Raw genomic sequence first — 22,812 nt, forward strand, 5'->3', positions numbered from 1 at the left:
CAGCATATTTCTTGACTACTTGTTCCTTTACTGTTGATGGTTGATCCTAAAAGTTATCAACCACTTTGATAACTTCATTGTCAATTCTAAGTCTGGTCGCTGTACCTATTGTCATCACTTTGGTCCCCTAGTCCCATTTTTTTCATTGTGCTACTTGACTTTCATTGTTAGAGCTTGCAGATCATTTGCATTTTCAGCTCTCAGAGTACAGTAGTGTCATCGGCATAGAGCAAGTTACTGATGTTTATTCCTCCACTTTTAAAACCACACTCATCTTCTTCTAATATAACTTCCCTTCCTAAATTTTTCTGGGAAAAAAAGCCTGGGGGGAAGACAGGGCAAAACAATCTTCCAATTTTTTTCTCATTTTTTGGAGCCTTCACATCTCCACTTAGGGTAGGACAACCCCTAATCAGTTTTCTGGTTTTTCAGCCAGAATTCAAGAGGGCATATTTCTGCTTGGAGATATTAGCTGTATTAAAGGTTGCACCACACATTAATATCCTTGTGCAAGTGCACAACATTTATTTCATCAATAAGTTGTGTCTAATAATTTAAATATAGCAGCCTTAAATGGAGGATACAAAGGCACAGAGCTAAAAAATCAGGTATCAGTGTTGTCATTGAAAGTAAATTCAGAGCAGGCAATAACTGAAAGTAAATTCAGAGCAGGCCATGTAGAAAGTCCTTGAACATTGTGCAGACTCTAGTAGGATGTAAATAACACTGTGAAAAACATTATAAGGCGGGTGGTTTCCATGATACTTTCTACTGATAAGTAGAAAGTTTGTGTTGAATTCCTACCCATATCAGGAGGACAAAATTGTTCCTTTGCTGCACATATATTACTGAAGAATAATTTAAATATCAATTTCCATTCAAGAAGTGTATTGCCAATGTTTTGGTTAGAGAAATGCCCCTCTCTCCTTCCCCTTCCATCTCTCTCAGTGGAATATATACAATTCTCATAAGCATCTCTTGTTCCACATGAACCTTACCATTCCTAGCCTTTTCGTATGCCAGCTTCTTAGATGCTAACTCACAGCACTGATTTCTTAACATCTAGGAAACTACTAGAACTGCAAACACACATCTGATTTCAGTCAAAAGCATTGAGGCTGCTTCACTTTTGACTGCTTTTCTTTTCTACATTATAGTAAGAACTACTGGCCTATATTCAGAAAGGACAATGATCTGGATTCCACAGCACTAGGGGGTAGGTGGGTAGGAATTAGACTTCCTCATTATTACAGAGAGAAAAAATAATCCACACTTCCTGCCCAAATCCATTCTTTTTTCCCACCCCACTGCAAAAAAAAAAAATGTTGCAGCAGAAACAATTATACATTGAACAATAGCGGTGGAAATTACGAAATCCCATTTCAGCTTGAGCCAGTAACTAGAGTGGCCTTGCTGTTCATCTTTTAGAGGATGTGAAACAATGACTCAGGAAAACAAACTTGTATTTAGAACACTAATAGCATCTTGCAAGATGATCAAAATCCTATATTCACCATCTCCTAATATTTACACAATATTCTATTCTTCCCTCACCCCCAATTAAAAGACTGATATCATGATGTAGAGAAAAGATACAAATGAGAATAATTTCACATTCCCTTAAATAAGCCCAATTAAGGGAAATGGGGCTGTTTCTGCCAAACACAGTTTCCTCTTAACTAAGCCTTTGGTTACTGTCTTACCTCCTTTTTTAAAATTTCTGGATGTCAGCAGAACCATGGGATGGATTCATAGCTAATTTTACAACATATGAAAGTACTACTTCATATAAAGTTGAATTCTTTGGCTTCATTTGAAAGCAAGCAAACAAAGAAACAAAAACAAGCAAGCAGAGAAACAAAACCATACCTGATATTCAACTGAGAGTAAAAGCCAAAGGAATAAATATCCTATAGGATTGCTAGGCATTTCAAGCTGCTAACAAACCTAAGGAACAGTCAAAGGGATGGTTGTTGGAAGGTTCCAAAATATTCTAACGGGAGGAATGACAATAAAAGCATCTGCCCCCATCTAACCAGGGTACACAATGGCCGAAGTCACGCAATGTACTAATACATTATTAAAGTAAAACGTATCTGTTCCCTGTGTGTTCTTTTTTTTTCCTGTTTGAAATGTTGAGACATGTTTTAAAAGGGGGAGGGTTTAAATAAAAACAAGGTATTAGCTTGCTCAGAGTTCTGGAATGGGCAACAGACCAGGTGGTGGACCATTCCTGAGCTTTTCACTGGTTCTGTGTTGGTCATCTAAGGTATTATTAGTGCAGTCAGCTGGCAAGGAAGGCATGGTGTTGAATACTGTGTCAGTTACAGAAATATGTAGCTACAGTATTGCAGACTTTCTTGTTAAGTTACTCAGTAAGATCTGTGGCATTCTGAATGCCACTAATATCTTGTGTTTACATACTTTACTACACAAAAACTTTCTAGACTTTTGAGGTGAAATGAAAACATTGGCCTGAAGGTTGCGAATGGATGAAGAAAAGGGTAACCATTATGATTAAATAATTATCAGCAGCATTTTAAGGAACTTCAAATCCCATTATTAGTTTTTTAAGTTGATTTTGTCTAACAGGTATTTTAAACAGTCCTTGGTATTCCCCCACAGTTAAAAATAAAGGAATGCTTTATTCAGAAATCAGTTCTTAGCCACATGCCTATTGTGAACAGCTTGGAAGATTAAGCAGATTTTTCCCCCTTCCTTCCTATCTTAAAGCTGCAAAACTATTTGTAATGGTTTAGCATCAATCACTATGGAGAGCACGGATTTTCCACTTAATTTCAAAGACCTACAGACATATTGCAAGCTCAGGAGGTGATTGCCCAATTACCAGAAATATTGACTGCCTAATGCCAGTTGAATTGTAAACCCCAACCGTTCCATTTTAAGAAAAATATTGGAGGAGTCTCAACATATGGCCAGCCTTCATATAGAGTGAATGGGAATTGCTCTTTGAAAACACCAGGAGGAAAGGAATAAGCCGTGGCACTTAAAAAGCAAGTATGCAAGTATGTTTCATGACTGGAGAGAGAACACATGCAGTTTCTAAACAACTGCCATAAAAATAAGCATTTTCAGAATAGCTAAGGTATTGTTATCAGTGTGTATGTGCAATATGTATTAATGATTTCCCACTAAGTATATTGATGGGCCTGCCCTGGTATTATCAGGGAACAATGTCCATCTAACTTTAAACAAAACTTAAAATCATTACATCAGTTGTCAAGACTTATGGCACTGGGGCTATGCCTATATAGATTTCCTCCCAAACTTGTCTGTAATGACTAGTTCTCAAAATTGCCAATCAAATTCTGCTTCAAAATAATACCAGTTAGGAATATGCACATTAGGAAAATAATTCTTAAGTACATCAGACTTTGGAGAAATATGCATTACCTTGCTATTCACTAAAGATTCCAGCTTTTTGCAGGCTTCTGAACAAGCCTGAAAAGAGATGACACTATTGGACTTCCAGGAAGAAATGGTGAACTGAATATGGCTCCAACAGCCATGGTGGAATGAAGAGTAGACCGGCCCTTTGTAATTCTTCTCCGGACAAGGAGACGACTTGAAATCACCCACAAGTGCTCCAGACAGTTGCTCCTCATTTGGAGACCACAAGGCAGCGGTCTCCAGTGGGGTTAGAGCTCTGGGAAATGAGGGACAGCCATCTTCGCTCATACACCTTTGGCACCTTTTCAAAGGACACTGGGTTTACATACTTCCTTTTCTAATTGCTTTCAGAAATTGCTTATTAACTGCTTTTCAGCTATAAAGAATCTTTGGATCGACAAGTCTGAAAACACCGGGTGGGTTTCCTTCAATCCATAGTGAAGTAAAACTTGTAGTTTTAAATACAAGTTTAAGAACTTGAAAAAAATTTTCTGGAATAAACAGCAAAAGGATGGTTAGAATGTTGATTTTGGAAAATTACAAATGGACTAAGGGTCCAGATGGATTTGAAATAAGATTTTGGAATTAATTATAAGAATCCTTCCCATGGGAAAATGCTTTTGTTTTGAATTCTCTTAAAAAAATGATAGGATGAGACTTTGAAGGTTGGATATTAGAGGGAACTAGAAGGAACTAAATACTACAATTAAAGGAGAAGAACACTTAAATTTAACTTACTAAAACAGAATGCAGCAAAATATTTTAACATTGGACATATTGAAGGATATTTTTGAACAATGGCCCCAGAACTTAATTTTAAGAGTGTCTGCCCTTATAGATGGACTGTGTTTAAAAGAAGTTATGGAAGAGGAACAAGTTATATCTGACAAGATTGAGACTGATCTGAAAGATGATTTAAAAATGACAGGCTGCAAGAATTGCATGGAAGAAGATGTTACACTGGACATATAAAAGAAAACAGCTGATGTCTTAATAATTAAAAGGGATATACAAATAACAAACCAAGAGAGTGACCCGATAATTTTCCTATATTGGATTTGCAAAAAAGGCTCGTTAAAGCTTTGAAGAATTTTGTGAGAAGGGACAAAAAAAAAATGAAAAGAAATCAAGTTCTAGGACATTATTTGAAGGGACTAAAGATCAAGGTTATTGCAAGTAAAAGGAAGGACTATAAAGTTCGTTTATTTGATCAAGGTTAAAATAGATAGGTTGTTATCTCTGGTAACCTTAATGGACTTTTGCTGATCAGATCTGAAATGACAAGGTTTTTAAGGATTTGTTTGTAGATAAGAAATGGGATATGGGATGATCATTTGTTATATTTTAAGAGAAGGTGATAAACTACTAAAATTGTTTATACTTGTGATGAAGGAGGAAGTCATTTCTTTATATATTTATTTTCTTTACTATATTCTTATTTTTTCTTTCTTTTCTATTTTCCTTTCTATTTTTTTTCTTTTCTGCACTTTCTATTTTTTTTTTTAGTTTGTATTGTTTTTATCTTTTTAACTGTAATGTTTAATAAAATTACTATTAAAAAAAGATGACACTACTTTAAATATTCCATTTGTTAAAACAATAAATCATGTGGCTCCTAAAGCAGCAGCACCAAATTCTTCAGAGTTGTGCAAAACGGTTGGCCCTTTCCATAAATAAACAGGAAGGTGCTCTTCTTACACAGTTACAAAGTCCAAAGTACATTTTTGGAATAATTTTCAAAGTGAACACATCCCTAAGAGGCATGATTTCAACGCAAAAATTATCTGGCATTTATGAGAACCAGTCATTATACACTGGGGAAAATATCTATGGTGTATTTTGGAGGGGTCCTTAATGGTTCATAACTCTCTGTTCTAGAGGCCCATGTACATATCATCTTATTGCTTGGGAAATGTAGACCAGTGACAGGGAATTTCCTTGGCCATGACTCGATGCTTTATGTTTACAAGCATGACAATATAAACAGTAGATGCACTTAAGGCAGCTATAACCATTTTATAGTTTCCTGCTCAAGATCTTTTATAATTTATTAGTTTGTCATTCATGAACCCACAATATGGATTTTGTTCTATTTTCATGAATAAATTTATGAACTGCAATAAAAATTTGCACTTACTTGCTCCACATGTTTGTATATCTGATTTTTCAACCTTAAAAACTCCCAGCCAAATCAATTACTCAGAGCAGATAATATTGTGCTGCAAAAGACATTCCCCCTTCCCACTTTTAAAAGTTCTCTGACAATTCCAGCGGCTTCGTTAGGTATAAAGTCACAATTTAATTTATGTATAAAGGGTTTAAATTTCCAACTTCCAACAGCAGTTGCCAAGTTTGTTCATCTTCTTGCTTGATAGACACAGAACGTCCTGATCCAGAACTAGATCATAGCTCTGAATATTTAAATTTACAGTTGAAGCAGGCAGAAGGATTTCAAAGTTAAGGAATTCTTCAGGAACAGAGGCGTCTAGTGAACGGTTGTCCCCGACAACCTGTTCCTCTCTGGTGCACCCTTTTATTTTATTTTATTTTCTTCCCGCCGTTTTGGCCTGACAGCCAATCGGCTTCTGTTCTGCTGGGCGCGCTTTTCCAACCGGCTTCCACTGCACTGATTGGTGGCAGCAACTCCTCCTCTTGCTCACTGCCAACCAACTGTTCCTGCAGTTCCGCTCTAGGTTTCCCCCCGGATTGAGAACTACTGCCAAGTCAGCCCCCTTTTCAATTTCAATTTCAATTTTTTCCCGCCTTTCCCAATAACGGCTCCAATGTTTTTGAAAAACAGGACAAAATTGACATTTATGTTAAAACGACGGGACAGTTGGGAAATGTTAAAAAAATGGGACTGTCCCATTCAAAACGGGACATATGGTCAGCCTATTCAAGAAGGATATGGAGACTATCACTAATAACTGACAAAACCCCGTACTTCTGTCATTTGAAAAAAGTATTGGGTGGATGTGGAAAACTACAGAAGGTGAAATAATAGAAAGTATTGACAACTGTGAAATGATCTACCTTTTTTATAATCAAGAATTACGTTTTAGGAGGTACCAGCCTCTTGGTTGCACAGAGCAATTTGCTCACTCAGTAGTAACTGAAGACTAAGTACAAGAATAAGAGCTGGTACATACTTTGCATAGGAAAAGAAAGGCCACTTATAGAAATTTCCCGGTGGATCCCAAACAATACATCAGAATAGGAGCATTGAGAGGAAGATGAGGTTAGTCCTAGCAAGGAATGGCAGTCACATATTCTCCAGTTAATATGAGAATCAGAATGTGCTCCTGTGATTACCTCCTGGTGGACACAGCCCAGCATCCAGATAAGGAACAGAAACTGTCCATTAGTGGAAAGAGAAGAAAGGAAGAGTTGCAATCCAACTGAATTGCCCAAGGTAGAAGACTTGTCTAGATGCCAGTAAAAGCAGAAAAAATGTTGAAGAATGCAGAAGTACTAAAGTTGGATTGCACAAGGCCTCAGGTGCAAGGTCAAAACAGATTCTTCCTCCTCCCTGCCCCCCATGCCCTCCTTCTGAATTGTCACATGATTTATAGTGTATCTGTGAAGGAAGGAAGCCCCGCTTAAAAACATTCTTCCGAAAATGCCGAAGGCAAGACACCCATCAGGATGTTAAAATATATTGACGTACAGTTCATACTGCCATTGAGGCTTTGCATATGACCATTTACATTTGCTCATCTAACCTACTAAAATCAACTTCCTATTTATCCACATTTGGAATAATAGAAACAACTTTCATTTTTTACATTCTTACTCCTCATAATTTTTCCACATGTGCATGCCTTTTGAAAAGGCCACACAGCTGGACTGGTGGGCATCTGACTACGTAAAACAAAATTGTAGAACAAGGGATGTGAATTTGTTTATATATAGTGACATGCAAATAATACACAGACATGGTAGATATGCCATGTCTGTGTATTATTTGAATGTCACTATATATAAACAAATTCACATTTTTACACATTTATCTGTTCTGAATTTGAACACCAATAAACATGCTTTCTCTTTTCTCACATATTGCAAGGGCTAAAAAAGAAACAACAGACCTTTCTGTGCAACTTGCTTGCTTCTTCCATGTTTATTATAGTTATGTTGCAGGGACATCAGGATGGCTAACTGGTTTCTAGGTAACTCACTGCGTCCTCTTTAGATCACTGATAATTTAGGATATTATACTCATGTTGTAACTGTAATATAGAGGCTTTACTGTTAGTTCCATGTCTGGTTCTCCCTGTCAAGCCAATGTGGGTGCTGTTCTTATTATTCAATATTCAGGAATAAGTAGAAACAAACAGCATGAACAATAATAATTTTAAAAAAGGAACACTTCAGTCAAACTAGAAGAAAAAGTCCAGTTCATATGTTACATATTACATACCACAACATATCTAAGTCAGACAGGAAGACATAACCCACTACTTTCCCCCAGAATATAATCCATGCCTTCATAGGTAAACCCAAACACAATGGGATACTGTGGAGTCCTTGGTGCTCTCTGAGCCTTGTTTTCTTGCAGACGTTTCACTGCCTGGCTAGGCAACATCTAGTGCGAATAGGGAGTGGGCCTTGCTCTCTGTTTATATATTATCCAGCTTGTGTTGGTGGAGGTGTTGTTCTCTCCTTGGGAGTTCCTTGATTGGGCTGTTGTTTGCTCCTTGGTTGGTTGACTGAGTTAATAGTTCTTTGATTAGGGTGTATTGTGCTGTTTGATTGTTCATCTGGTGTTAATCCTAGTGTTGATTTTTGCATATCTGGGTGTTGATTGCTGGCGAGGAGGTGTTCTGGTCTTTTGGCTTTTCTATTGTCTCTTTTGAATGGTATGTAAATGTTGTTGCAAAGATTAACACTTTGCAACAACATTTACATACCATACATACATGCATACATACATACATAAACAGAGAGCAAGGCCCACTCCCTCTTTGCACTGAAGATGTTGCCTAGCCTGGCAATGAAACGTCTGCAAGCAAACAACAAGGCTCAGAGAGCACCAAGGACGCCACAGTTCAACCCTGAGCTACAACTACTCGCTTCGATTGGTACAATGGGATAACCTCATGTTATTATTTATTTGTGGTCCAAGAGCAATATAAAAAATATAACAATATGATGGTAGATCAATGTAAAGCAACAATAAACCTGTACAGGAAAGCCTGAAACAATTAGTGTGAAAGAGGCACCAGGTGACTTCTACAATCCATGGCTATTGTTAGAAATCTGGCAACCCTTTTGGAAATGGCTGAAGTTTGGTCTCGTATCAGGAAAGCAACCTCTTGCTCAGAAGAACAATTAAGATTTCTAACAATTGTCCTTCCCTCCATTTGGTCTCTGGGAATAGTCCAAGGAGGGCTGATTAGAACTCTGGTTCTATCTGCCCTGAAGATCTAGATCTAGATCCCAAGTCCTCCACTTGTGATTAGCTATGGTTTTGTCAGGGCCAGGGGCAGCTAATGCAGGGAAGAAAGGTCTAAAATAGGCCAAATCAAGGCTTAAACTAGAGTATATTACTCCTGCAGTCATTGCAAGAGTGAAACGGTGTAAATATTACTCCATTTAGTTGTAAATTAACATGCTTTAGTTATTAGAATTGTACTTTTCTTCCAGAAATAAATGAAAAAGTAACTAGAACACTGAATCAAATTGTGTTTAGTCAGCTACTTTCCCCCTGCTGATTTAGAGCACTGGATAGGTTCTGATGACTGCAAAGTCATAAGAAGAGTAAAATTAGCACGCTGTCTGAACATACTCCAGGCCCAAGATTATTGTTGGGCCTCCAAACACAATCCTGAGCAACAGGAGCAGCTACAAACCACAATGTAAGACTGCCGCAAAGCAATGCACAGGCCAGTCAGCCAGGAGGGCAGGCCACTCTGAAGATCTGTACCCCTTAAGTAAGATCTGGAGTGCAGCAGGTGGAGGGATCTGTTGCCTGCTCCTGTCCACTGCATCACTGGACCTAATGGTAAGTTGCTGGGGTGGTTAGTCCTATGACTGAACCCTTCCAAATACCACAAACTTCCTAATTACAAAACATTAACAAGCTATTCTAGTTTTGCTTTTCTCCAATGGCTTGTAGGGAGGTTTTGACATGAGAAATGCTCAGTTACCCTCTATTATTTACGAATATCCTGCCTTTTCTTCAGGAGTTCAAGGTGGCTTCCATGGAAATGTCTATTTGATCCATCCAGCCACAGTCTTATAAGACAGACTGGGCTGAGAGACAATAACTGGCCTAAAGCCGCTCACTGAAATTCCACAGCTGAATGTGGATTTCAATTTGGGTCACCTAGTCCTAGTCTAACATCTTAAACATTGCAGCACACTAGCTCTCAGTCTGAGGATGAACAACTCAGGAAAGCTGTAACACAATTATGCTGCACCACATATACGTAGATTAGCACAACCTACCAATATAAGGTTGTTCCCAGCACAGGATGGATTCATTCATTTACTATGTATGATCTTGCAAGCCTTTTGAGCTCCATTCAATCTCCACATTAGTCTGATATGTTTCTGAAGTCACCAGGAGTCAAACTTCATCTATTGTTCTGATATGGTCATTTGACTAATCAATAAAGTTATTCAATTCAATTCATCTGTTGAAAGTTGGGTAGTAGAACTTCCTAGGGAATGAAAGGGGCGGTAGTGAGCATCCTGGATGATTGGGGACAAGGTCATCACTTGGACTTCTGACATATGGCAATGACTTGCAACCTTCACCGTGGCAGCCATCTGGTGAATGAATATGCCCTCTTGGCAGCAATTTTATGAAAATGTCCATGTCTTGAAAGTTCCATATATGTCCACTAATCCAGAAGATTAAACTATTCCTGAATAAGTGCAGAGGCCAGGCAGTCTAGGCTATGATTCCTGGAAACAGTCACGGGCAGCCTTCCTTTATGAGCCAGTTTGACTTCTAGGGATTGCATCCAATCTGCATTTTTGGCAGTCTTATGGAAGCCATTTGCCATTCCCTGTTTCCAGGATTGTTTTTGACTCCATCTTATGTAGATAGTCAGCCACAAAGGCAGCAATTTCATGGATCCAGCAGCATACTTTGGTGTTACAGTTCTCAGGAGAGTTCTGATAGGACAGCTGAAACTTGCTTCATTATCTAGGTCCAATTGCCAGCAAACGTCCCTCAACTATATAATAACCAAATTTCTGATATGTAAACATGTTGTCTTCCTTTATTGTTCAGAGTCAGAAAATATCCAGGAGTATAATTAAAGAAAATATGGTTTAGCAAAATGTTTTCTTTCCCCAGCCCTGCAAAAGCAAGATGCTCAGAAGTAAACCCATGTTATGCTTCATGGAACACAGGATATATCTGGATGCGAGGAGTCTTTTCCCCAGGAACTGATATAAAAATATGTGTGCATTTACATTTCTGGGAGGAGGGGGTGAAGGCTTAGAGGCGAGTCTCTCTCCCTCTCTTAAATAACATGACAGCATAGTTCTAAAAAAAAGTGGGGGGAGAAGGGATGACTATAGCAATCATTAACACTTCCTGAGATCTAATTAAAGTTTCTGGAACATCTTCCTTGTTCCTTGTTGAATTTTGTCCGGCTCCATTAATGAGATACTAAAAAGCAAAGTCTATCATGCTTCTGCTAGTCCTGGTGCTTCCACTAATATGCTTTTTAGTTCATTCACATAATCCAGCAAAAGGAAATGTTTTTCATAGTGTAAAATTCTATTTGGTGAAGAAGAACTCTGAATTATAACTGTTAGGTTTGGAAGCAACCAAATCCCTATTCTGTTAATTCCAGAAAACATAACATGGAGATACTTTATTTTTTCAACTAGAAAGTGACACCACAGCCAAGATGCTGATCTCAGAGAACGGGAGGTTCAGAAAAGAGAACAGAAGAGCTGTGTTCCCCTTACAGGCAAAGCATAAGGAGCTTCTTAAAATGTAGAGTTATGATATACTTTAATTAGCATCTCAACTGTTTGAATGACAAGGATAATTCTGTATTATTCAATGCCAGATGAAGACAGCAAACGCAGGTAAGTTTCATATACAAGACAGCCGCCATCTGAAACTGGAAGTTAGAGGATTTCTAAAATTGGGTAAAATATTAGCCGAACAGGTTTAAAACCCCCTTGTATTCACTCACACAGGCCAAAAAAGAAAAAAAAGGAAAATAATCAGCAGGAAGTTACTTCAGTACATTGTTTATTGGAGACACTGAAAGCCACACAGATCACTGTGCTGAAAATACATCCTGTCCCCTATCCTGCCATAGTCAGATTATCAAGGGCGTTGGTGTCCTGACTGATATCACTGTCCTCCAGAGCCAAGCAATTCACCAGAGACCCAGATGGTGCACAATCATGCTCCCTCCGAGGCAACTCTTTCACGGGGCACCTTCATGTTCAAAATGTATGGAACACTGCGGGAGTTTAACCCGGCTTAGCATCCAAATGCGATGGCGTGCAACATCATTGCGTGATCCTTGCATACATTTTCTTCTGATACTTGTTCTCAAATTTGTTACAGTTTAACAGATTATCTGCAGCTTCCACAAGCGGTCAATTTCATTTGATGATTTTCGTCTGCGCATCTGTGCCTTGGAAGAAGAGTTTTGTGTGCTGGACAAGCAGCTCAAGCATTCTGAACGTCAGCCAGCCAAAAGTGTTTTTTTTTTTTTTAACTATTCTGAATTTAACCTTCCAAATACATCTTTCACTCGCCTGTTCGCGTGGCTCTCCAAACAGGAGACTAAAAGTTATGCCCATCTTCTTTATGTTTCCGGACGTTTAGTTATTGGCGGTAGAAGGAAAAGAATGGGCAGCTATTAATAGCACCAACTTCTTTGCTGCAGCCTCTGCCAATTTAGTGTATTCCTGATATGCCAAGAAACTCTCAGAGTTCCTAATCAGGATGATTGCTAGGCATGTTGGTGGCAAATTCTGACAACTGTAATCTAATATGTCAAGTGTCCCTGCAACATCTACAGCTGTTCAATTTATCTTGACCTTTGTTGGGCATTTCTTTTTCCCTACCAGTAGCAACCACTGATGTAGAATGGGGGACAGGAAAATGAAAAGAACACTAGAGTCAAAACACAGGATTTTTTGCTTAATATTAAGGAAGAACTTGACTCCAGATTGCCACTTTTAATGATCTGAAAAAAACACCTCCAAGTTAATTCAAACTAATAGGCCAATGGTTTAAAAACTGATATCAAAGCCAGCTAGCCAAAGTAAGGCAAGATCCCAGAAGTGATTTAAAGCATCTTCTAGAGTAATCCAGCCATTATTATTATAAAAATAACAGTAATAAAGACAGGCTTTATATTGCCTCAATTTTTTTTTTGTTCCTTCAAGTCACTTTTTGACTTCTGGCGACTGCCTGGACATGTTCCTGCAGTTTTCCTGGCAAGATTTCAGAAGTGGCTTGCCATTGCCGCCTTCCTAGGGCTGAGAGAGTGTCTGGCCCAAGGTCACCCAGCTGGCTTTGTGCCTAAGGTGGGACTAGAACTCACAGTCTCCTGGTTTCTAGCCTGATGCCTTGGCCACTACACCAAACTGGCTATCTCAATAATACCTAGGTGACACTAAAAGATATTATAGATCACTAGTGACAATCCTGCCTAAGGGGAAAGTAATAGAGGAATACAATTGTATATCTAAATTCTATACAACTCTGGCCAATGGAATGCAAAGGATGCAAAAAATCTGATACCACAAATAGGCAGTCCAAATTTTATATTTTAAATACTCTTTTAACACCAATGAAAGACTGTTTAAAATGATGTTATATGTATCTAAGTATGCTGCAAGCCTCTGATACCCTCTAATTATAATAGATGTTGCAATCATGCCTACCAAATTAAGATGTGCAAAACTATGAAATGTAAATTCCTTGGAAGAGTGTACCCTCACAGACTTGTTTTGAGCTGATTTTGGATTGGGTTAACAAAAATCAGCTGAAAAGTTTAACTGACTATATTTCAGGGCATTATAATCATTTTCCTTTATATCTCTTTGATAACTTCCCCCCAAATGTACCTTTGTTGGTGTTTTCTTCCTATTCAACATCACTGGTTTCCCACTGATACAAATAGCAGGAAACAAATATTGCTGGGAAAACAATGGCGTGTTTCCTGCTGATCAGTTAGGTGGAAAGGAAATGGGAACAGATCTCCCAGGGATTTTGTGCTATACGAAGAAGTGACCACTTCTAGTCAAGAAATAAAACTCCATTTTTATTAGAGTCTTTTAAAAGGGATTATACTGGCATGCAACTTGATAAGATCTGGTCCCTTGAAAGAAGAAACATTCATTAAATGGCATTCTACAATGAACATTCTTCGCTATCAAATTCTGCTCATTTCCCACTTAACAATAAGCACTTATTTTGTACTCTCTTGGCAGAATTTGTTTGAGAAATAAGAGATTGCTTCTTTGGATAAGTTTTCTCTTGGTAGACAGATACGAGAAGAAGAATGAAGCTGGAGGCTGTCACTGTAAGATAGATGAGTTACAATTTCTAAGGCCAATGTATCATTCTTTCTTTTCTAGAAAGGATAATATTGTTTTCAGAAACTCAATGCACAAAGTTCATTTTAAATCTACTTAGATCCAGGCCCTATTAACTAGGTCAGTGTTTCTTGTCCAACCCCATGGAGTTCTAGCCTGAGCATATCTAGAGAGCAATAGGGTGAGGAAGGCTGAACTAGATGGTAGTGGACCAACAATTATTTTTAGTGCATGTTTGGCAAACACCAAGAAAAGAGGGCAGGGCGAGGATCACATAAGGGTCAAACGAATTTCCATTAGCTCAGCTATATAGATATGAAGCCTCCCAGTGTATTGGGGAAGGCTGCATGATATTTTTTGCTGGGTGTAACAGAATGATTTTCTCAACTTTTGTTATTTTTAATTTATTATAGCCACCCACTCCAGTAGACTCTGGGTGGCTTACAAATACAAAAACAGTTTAAAAAAGCAGTTAACAAGCACAACACCACAGGCAGCCTGGACTAAACAATCATAACAATAACAAACCAGTCCAGGGACTGCACAAACACATCAACCCCAGACCTAAGACCAAAGCCAGGTTTTAAGGGCTTTTTGAAAGCCCAGGAGAGACAGTGCTGTCTGAATCTCTGGGTGGACACTGTTCCAGAGGGCAGTGGTCGTGACAGAGAAGGCACGCTCCCTCCGTCCTGTAAGATGACAACATTTAATAGAGGGAACCTGGAGCACACCCACTCTGCCAGAACGTACTTAGCTGCCAGAAACAGCTGGAGATAGGCAGTCTCCCAGGTATCTAGCCCTATGCCATGAAGGGCTTTATAGGTAACCACCCACATCATGAATTGAACCCAGAAACCAACTGGTCACCGATGCATTTCACATAGCAGCAACGATCCATGGGCATACTGAGAAGCACCTGTTACTGCTTGTGCCACTGCATTTTGTACCAGCTGTAGCTTCCAGATGGTCTTCAAGGGCAGCCCCATGTAGAGCACATTGCAATTATCCAGTTGTGAGGTGACCAGGGCATAAGTAACTGTCTGAAGGACCTCCCAGTCAAGGAAGGGGGACAACTGGTACACAAGATGAACCTTTGAAAAGGGCCTCCCGGCCATGGATGCAGTAGCTGCAAGTCTAGAAGGACCCCCAAGGTATGCAGCAGTCTGGAATGGGAAGTGTAACCCCATCCAAAACAACAATGGAAATGTCCCTGACCCTGGGGGGACCAAACAGCCACAGCCATTCGGTCTTGTTAGGACCGAACTGAAGTTTGTTTTGCCCCATCCACCTGAACAGCCTCCTGATACTGGGTCAGCACATTGACAGCTTCACCTACACAGCCCAGTGTTGAAATATAAAGCTGAGTATCATCAGCATACTGATGATACTGAATTGATGGATGACCTCACCCAATGGTTTCATGTAGATGCTAAACAGGAGAAGGAAAAGAGCCCTGAGGCACCCAGCAAATGAAGGGATGAAGGGCTCTCCCCACCCCCCAACTCAGCTACTGATCAGACCCTTGCTTCAAAGCTCTTTGATGATCCAGTGCAGTGGACAATGTGAGTGGTCCAGAACTTATTGTATCCTTACTGGAATAAATTAGGTTCTCCATGTTGCTCCTGCTATATCACCAATTATCATATCAGATAATTCAAGGAATAGGGAGGCCAAATCTGACCAATGACATTGTAAGGCACCCAGTATAGCCTAGAACCCTTGACATTGTCCTTATCCTTGAATTAACCAAAAAGTGGTCTTGATTGAAACTCAAAAAGATGCAAGTAGCAAAGAAATCTCCAAATCTCAGAGTATTTCCAGTGATAGGGCTATATATACAATAAAGTATAGAAGATCTCAAAAACATTAGACTCCTTAGGTCCCGCATCTGTCTTTCTACTATTTCATTATCTCTTTTATAGCTAGATGCATTGTTTTTATAGAACCAGAGCAAGCAGCTTTATCAAACTACATACAGAAATAAAACAGTTATCTTTCTCTATTGATAATTACACTATTTATGACTACCACAGTTCACAGTACTTCCAGTTAGCTGCACCAACATTTCAGGCACAGGAAGGCATCTTTTTCTTTGCCTCCACTAATCAGGCAAGCCCAATACTTTTGCTTTGGCAACAGCTTGTCATTTATCAAACTCCTCAGCTGCATCCTTGATGGAGGATGGAAGCTAATGAGCCTTCTCAACTCATTCTTTTGTACCTCCAGTGGCGGTGTGAATTCTTCTAAAGTAGCTAAAGCACATAACAGTCATGATTTCAGACAGCATCCATCTCAAATATTCTTAGCAAATATATTGGAGAACAAAGAATACTCAGCCCTGCAGGGATTATTGCATTCAGCTGTTTGCAAGTCTCTTCCTTTGCACATTGTTTAAACCATTTCAACATAGTATCCATTACAACTGCCAGAAATAATGCCCAATTCTCAGTTATTACTTCCCTGAAAATACCAAGAAGCAGCGGTGGGTTCCCAAACCAGATTAACCCTTTCAGCAGTGCAGCCACTTACTTTATGATGGACACATTAAGTTCAGAAATCCAAACTACTTCCTTCCATTACTAATATGTAAAGGATCCTTCTTGAACCTTACCTTTACATTCCTTGTCTTGCTACTCCCATAATCCCCCAGACAGCATGACTAAATGGGGATTAACCACACTTCATCACCGCATTTCCTATCCTAAGGAATTCCCAACAGTATGATTCTGATCAATGCAGTCCCCATATATCCAGAGGGCCACTCAATGGAGGAGCCTGGTCTTGCAACCATCTTCCCTTGAGCAATGAGTCTTGCCATTTTCTTGGTAGTTTCTATAATTATTAACTGGATTTGCACAGCTGTCTTAGAATTACCCCAAAAGTTTGCCTAGTAAAAACAGAAGACAGTGCTAGATTCAACCAATGAAGACATTCAGACTGGTGGAAGAGGGAAGGAGAAGGAAAAATGGCTGTACCTTCAGATACTCTCTCTGAAATAGAAGTTTCTATTTCATACTTTTGGGTGGGCCATGTGTGATTCTCCAGATGTTTGTTGAGCTGCAACTTTCACCACCCCCATAACTCTTTATACTAGCTAGAGCAGTGTTTCTCAACCTTAGCGACTTGAAGATGTGTGGACTTCAACTCCCAGAATTCCCTAGCCAGCCATGCTGACTGGGGAATTCTGGGAGTTGAAGTCCACACATCTTCAAGTTGCCATGGTTGAGAAACACTGGGCTGGAGTAATGTAATGAAACAAACCTTGAAGTGGCTGAAGTAGGTATATGGGGCTCAAACTTATTTTGAGGCCTATGCTGCAAAAAGAATCTAACAGAAAAGGAAAGATAGTTCAGCTTATGTACAAAGAACAAAACACTGAACTGAAAGGCTCTCCTAAGTCTGGGTGACATCCTTAATTTGAGATTATGCCACATATTTATAACTCAGAATTAAGACATAGTCTAGATGCTTGACAGAGAACTACACGAGTCCCTGGATAAACAAAGTACAGAGCCATCCAGCCATCTCCAACCCATGTACAAAATTATACATTCTCCCACAGTCCAACATCACTTCTACAAAGTGTAAAAGAAAGAAATTTGACTGTAACTGTATTAGAGGAATTTATCTTAGAATTACAGACTTGGCTGATAGATAGCACTAAGCCATAATGTGGGTTTATTTCATTCAGGCGTAGTGCATTGTATGAACTCAACCATTGTAATTTATAGACCATGGTTTACTGCTTAGTGGGTTGTGTTATGGCTTAGCTGAGTTGCTTGGCAAGTGCTAGCCATAAATTGAATAACTACACAAAAAATAAAATACAATTACTATGATTTGGATTGGAGCATTTTCTAGAGCAGTGTTTCTCAACCTTGGGAACTTTAAGCATGGCTGGGGAATTCTGGGAGTTGAAGTCCACACATCTTAAAGTTCCCAAGGTTGAGGAACACTGGTCTAGACTATCAAGCCAACCCCAAAATGAAAGCTGTTCAGCTTCTAACACATCCAGTGAAGGGTAGCCCAGCCTCTCCACTGTCAAACTGCTGGGACTGGTCAGAAGTTTTGTTGGTTTGGCATCTTAAGTCCATCATGCTTACCCCGCACTCAGAAGAAGACAGCACCGATCTCCGTCTTCTCTTGTGTTTGATACAGTACCTCTTCAGAGTCTTGAACGGGCCTTTCCTATCTTATGGCTAAGCACACCCACCTCCCTCATCTTCTCCACTTACGGATTCGTTCCGTCCCCTCGAATCCCCCTCTTGTTCTTCTCCGAACCTACTACGATTGGCTCGTCCAAACCCCTATTCCGTCTCCGTCTTCCCGCTCACCTTATACACCTTGCCGAAGGCGCCGTCGCCCAGCTCTCCGACGATCTCCCACACGTCATTGGGATCCAAGTCTCGGCGCACGTGCTCGTATTCCTTGGATCGCCGCTTCTCAAAGTTAGAGAGGCGCAAGATGCGCCGGAAATTAGCGAAGGCCATGGCAGCGCCCCGGGCTGGGCTTCGGGATTCTCACCATCGACGTGTCAGGAGAACCAACGGAAAAGAAATGACTCTCGCAGGGGCCGGTCTGTCGAAGCCTCTACGGCAGAAGGAGACCTTCCAAGGAAGCAGCCAAGTCAGTTCCGCCCGGTCGGTGCCTTACGGGGCTTCGGCTGAGGAGAAACCCCAAAAGGATGCTTCTCTGCCAAGCGTGGGACGCCCCGGCTTGCTGGGCTATCTCAGGGCAGGGGGAAGTGGCTCCAACTGCAACCGGCAGCGCGTGAAAGGAGTGCCCAGCGCGGTTACCTCGAGGCAGCGGAAAAGGACCGAGCCATTCAGCCGAGCACCTGGACCGGGGAGCGACGCTTCACCTGCTAGGTCGGACTGGGGCCAACACCTTCTCCGGCCCCATAGGCCGCCCCGCCCCGCCAGGACACCTTCCAGTTCCTGCGGCTCCGCCCCAGCACGCGTTCCGCTGAGCCCGCTCCCCCCGCGGGTCGCGTCAGAGGAGGGTGAGCCCGCCCCGTGTTCTCTGCGCGGCCCGCCTCTCCGCGACTCCCTTCCGCAGCCATTGCCTGGTCTTCTTCAAGAAAAAAAAAAGGGGGGGGGGGAAGAGACTTTCCGATTTCTTTAGCCCCCGAAGTCGTTAAGTTCGGCAGGAAAACAACGTAGTAAGCTCAGATAGATGGGGATCCACCCGAATACACGATTGGCCTCTTCCGCGTTCGAGAGGTTTTCTTCACAATGGAGCTGCTAAAGAATTCGGGGGAGGACTTAAGGTCATTTAAAGAGCCGGTGCCCCTGGGGAGAGGAAAGTGGGGACGGAGAAGTTAATCATGCCTTTGAATGTGACTTTCTGAAAATTGTCAGGGTAAGCTGGGAGAGAGAGATGGATGAGTAAGACATGATTTCCTGAATTGCTCAGAGAAAATAATGGTTCTCTAGGACAGCCCAAGTGCTTTAAATAAGGGTACATTTTAACTGCCTGTCAGTCAGTTAGGAAGAAGGCAGGCTGTGCATCTGCAAAAATGAAGTAGGCGCTCTCCATGATTCCATGACTAGAGCAGCAAGTTATACAAACCAAGCCTGTGGTCCAGTTGGTGTTGCCAGTGCAGAAAATTGGATCAAGTAAACCAGAATTAACTTGAGCATGAGTAGTGTAGGATATCAAGTAGCAGGTTACACACTGCTACTTCAGAATTGTTTAAGCAGGCATGGTTCATCCATAAAATCAAGTCCTGATGTCGTTTGCTGCCTTTTGCATTAATGTAGTATCTGGCTACTTTACTGGAAGTGCACTCCATTTTAAGCCTTTCAACCTTGCATTAGAAGTGTAACAAGAGGTGGGGTCCCTTCTGTTAATTAACTAGTAATCCCGTTGTTGTGCTGATAAAACTGTAATGAAGATGAATTTTAGGTCACCTTAATGATAGTTGGCTGACTCTAGAACCTACAGCATCTTTCCCCCCCTTTCTTCTTACAGTATATTGTTGTAAGTCTTGATACATTATATTGTTTCAATACAGTGATATTTATACACTATTAATTAAAAATGATTGACATTCTATTGTTTCTTTCTCTTTTTATTTCCAGTACTCTAACAATATTAATTACAATTTAGGATGTTGATATTGCAAGCATAAAACTATTTGACTTTTTCATCCAATTGTATATAACATTTTAAAAAAGAGACTGCTGCAGATTGCATCAGAGTAATTATTATACAACAAAGGTTTTGGTCTTGAGCTGATTACTTAGTGTTGAAGTGTCCATTATATAATTAATGTGTGTGTGTGTATAGTTAATAAAAAGGAAAATGATAGATAAGCAATACAGATTTAGCAAGAATTAAATACTAAAAAGGAAAAAGAAAAAGAACAATTGAGTTCCTAACTTCCCACTTTTTGTACATCTGCTGATTTGCAGTATTGTAGACATTTAGAATGCTAAGGTGGGCAGTCAAATGACACCTGGAATTACAGGTAAGCATGGCCTGGGAGAACAAAATGAAGCAGGACATAGGCTGATAGAATTTTGCCAAGACAATTCACTCTGCATAACAAACACTCTCTTCCAACAACCTAAGAGACGGCTTTATACATGGACTTCCCCAGATGGACAACACCGAAATCAGATTGACTACATCCTTTGTAGCCAAAGGTGGTGGACATCTGTACAGTCGGTAAAAACAAGACCTGGAGCTGACTGTAGTTCAGATCACGAACTTCTTCTTGCACAATTTAGGATCAGACTAAAGAGATTAGGGAAGACCCACAGATCAGCTAGATATGAGCTCACTAATATTCCTAAGGAATATGCAGTGGAGGTGAAAAATAGATTTAAGGGACTGGACTTAGTAGATAGGGTCCCGGAAGAGCTCTGGACAGAAGTTCGCAACATTGTTCAGGAAGCGGCAACAAAATACATCCCAAAGACAGAGAAAACCAAGAAGGCAAAATGGCTGTCTGCTGAGACACTAGAAGTAGCCCAAGACATCATGCGACATGCTGGGCTTGAGGAATCCAAGGCTGGAGTTAAAATTGCTGGAAGGAACATTAACTATCTCAGATATGCAGATGATACCACTTTGATGGCTGAAAGCGAAGAGGAACTGAGGAGCCTTATGATGAAGGTGAAAGAAGAAAGTGCAAAAGCTGGCTTGCAGCTAAACCTCAAAAAAACCAAGTTTATGGCAACCAGTCTGACTGATAACTGGCAAATAGAGGGAGAAAATGTAGAAGCAGTGAAAGACTTTGTATTCCTAGGTGCAAAGATTACTGCAGATGCTGACTGCAGTCAGGAAATCAGAAGACGCTTAATCCTTGGGAGAAGAGCAATGACAAATCTCGATAAAATAGTTAAGAGCAGAGACATCACACTGACAACAAAGGTCTGCATAGTTAAAGCAATGGTGTTCCCCGTAGTAACATATGGCTGTGAGAGCTGGACCATAAGGAAGGCTGAGAGAAGGAAGATAGATGCTTTGGAACTGTGGTGTTGGAGGAAAATTCTGAGAGTGCCTTGGACTGCAAGAAGATCAAACCAGTCCATCCTTCAGGAAGTAAAGCCAGACTGCTCATTTGAGGGAACGATATTAAAGGCAAAACTGAAATACTTTGGCCACATAATGAGAAGACAGGACACCCTGGAGAAGATGCTGATGCTAGGGAGAGTGGAAGGCAAAAGGAAGAGGGGCCGACCAAGGGCAAGGTGAATGGATGATATTCTAGAGGTGACGGACTCATCCCTGGGGGAGCTGGGGGTGTTGATGGCCAACAGGAAGCTCTGGCATGGGCTGGTCCATGAAGTCACGGAGAGTCGGAAGTGACTGAACAAATAAACAACAGACATTTAGGTCCCCTTAGAAGCCCGACTGTAAGTGAAGTGATTATATTTGCCCTGCTGAGTGATGTATTCTATGTACAGTATGGGAACCATTCTTGCTTGAATTTGGTTAAACGTCTATTGTGTATGTGTACTGTTAGTTCTGCCATTGCTGCATATTCTCTGAAGTTAGAAGTTCCCAATCAGATGTTGTCAGAAGCATCTTGATAACATTATCCAGCCACTTGTTGAAGTGAGAGAAGGCACTTGTAAGTTTGGCCCAATGAAGGCTGGATGACATTGGAAGTTGCTATAAATTGCTGGTATGGAAATGCTCATGAGTGAGCCACTAGAGGAGAAATGGCCAGTGCCATCAAGATCCACACAATCCCAGTACCACATAAGGGTTATCCACTCAAGGGTTCTGTGTAGCCAATGTTGGTTGCTGCTGAGCCTCTCTTCCAAGAACCTTGTATTCACACCCTTGTCTCATCCTACTGTTGTTGTATCTTCTGCTTCTTTTGATACCCGGTTTACTCTACAGTCACAGTAAGAGTAGGCTGGCTCAGTTGGGCAAGCTCAGCTAAAGTGGTTTAACTATTGCATGAATTCAGGATTACTGTGTTTATTCAGTGAATCATGTTTCAGTTAATTATGGTACAGTATGTGTTATAAGAACATAATCTAAGCCATTGTTATTCCAGCATGTCAGTGTACAATCCCCCTTATGACATCAGGAACTAATACAAGCTTGTGGTATTTTTGCTTCCATTGATTTAGCAGCTTTGAGAATAACACTTATAAACTTACTTGCGGATTGTAGAATAGACAGTACTGCATTTATACTATAGGACAGAGAGTGTAAATCATGAACTGCATGTAGTCAATCAGTATCCATTTTGCAATGACAGGGCCAAAAATTTAGCCCTTTATTTTACATTTTTAAAAAATTTATGGAGGCGGCCTTTGCAAGGCTTCAGGCACTTATTTCATCCCCTAAAAATGCCCCAACTTCCCTCCAAAATGGACTGTTCCCACCCACTTTTGCAATATA

At 40.5% G+C, this 22,812-nt stretch overlaps 2 protein-coding genes across 2 annotated transcripts in view; one reads left to right on the forward strand and one right to left on the reverse strand.

Annotated features, from left to right (window-relative positions):
* Positions 1-18,849, reverse strand: part of STK10 (serine/threonine kinase 10) — a 79,534-nt gene extending 60,685 nt beyond the window's left edge. Inside the window, exon 1 of the mRNA XM_063292395.1 lies at positions 18,279-18,849. Coding sequence (XP_063148465.1) covers positions 18,279-18,434 — 156 coding nt within the window. The 5' untranslated portion in view covers positions 18,435-18,849. The remainder of the gene's footprint in view (positions 1-18,278) is intronic.
* The window catches only part of NEURL1B (neuralized E3 ubiquitin protein ligase 1B), a 442,008-nt gene that overhangs the window by 276,080 nt on the left and 143,116 nt on the right, over positions 1-22,812 (forward strand). The gene's annotated exons all lie outside the window — the stretch shown is intronic.

This window comes from Candoia aspera, chromosome 2 (assembly GCF_035149785.1).
Source record: "Candoia aspera isolate rCanAsp1 chromosome 2, rCanAsp1.hap2, whole genome shotgun sequence".
Classification (NCBI taxonomy): domain Eukaryota; kingdom Metazoa; phylum Chordata; class Lepidosauria; order Squamata; family Boidae; genus Candoia; species Candoia aspera.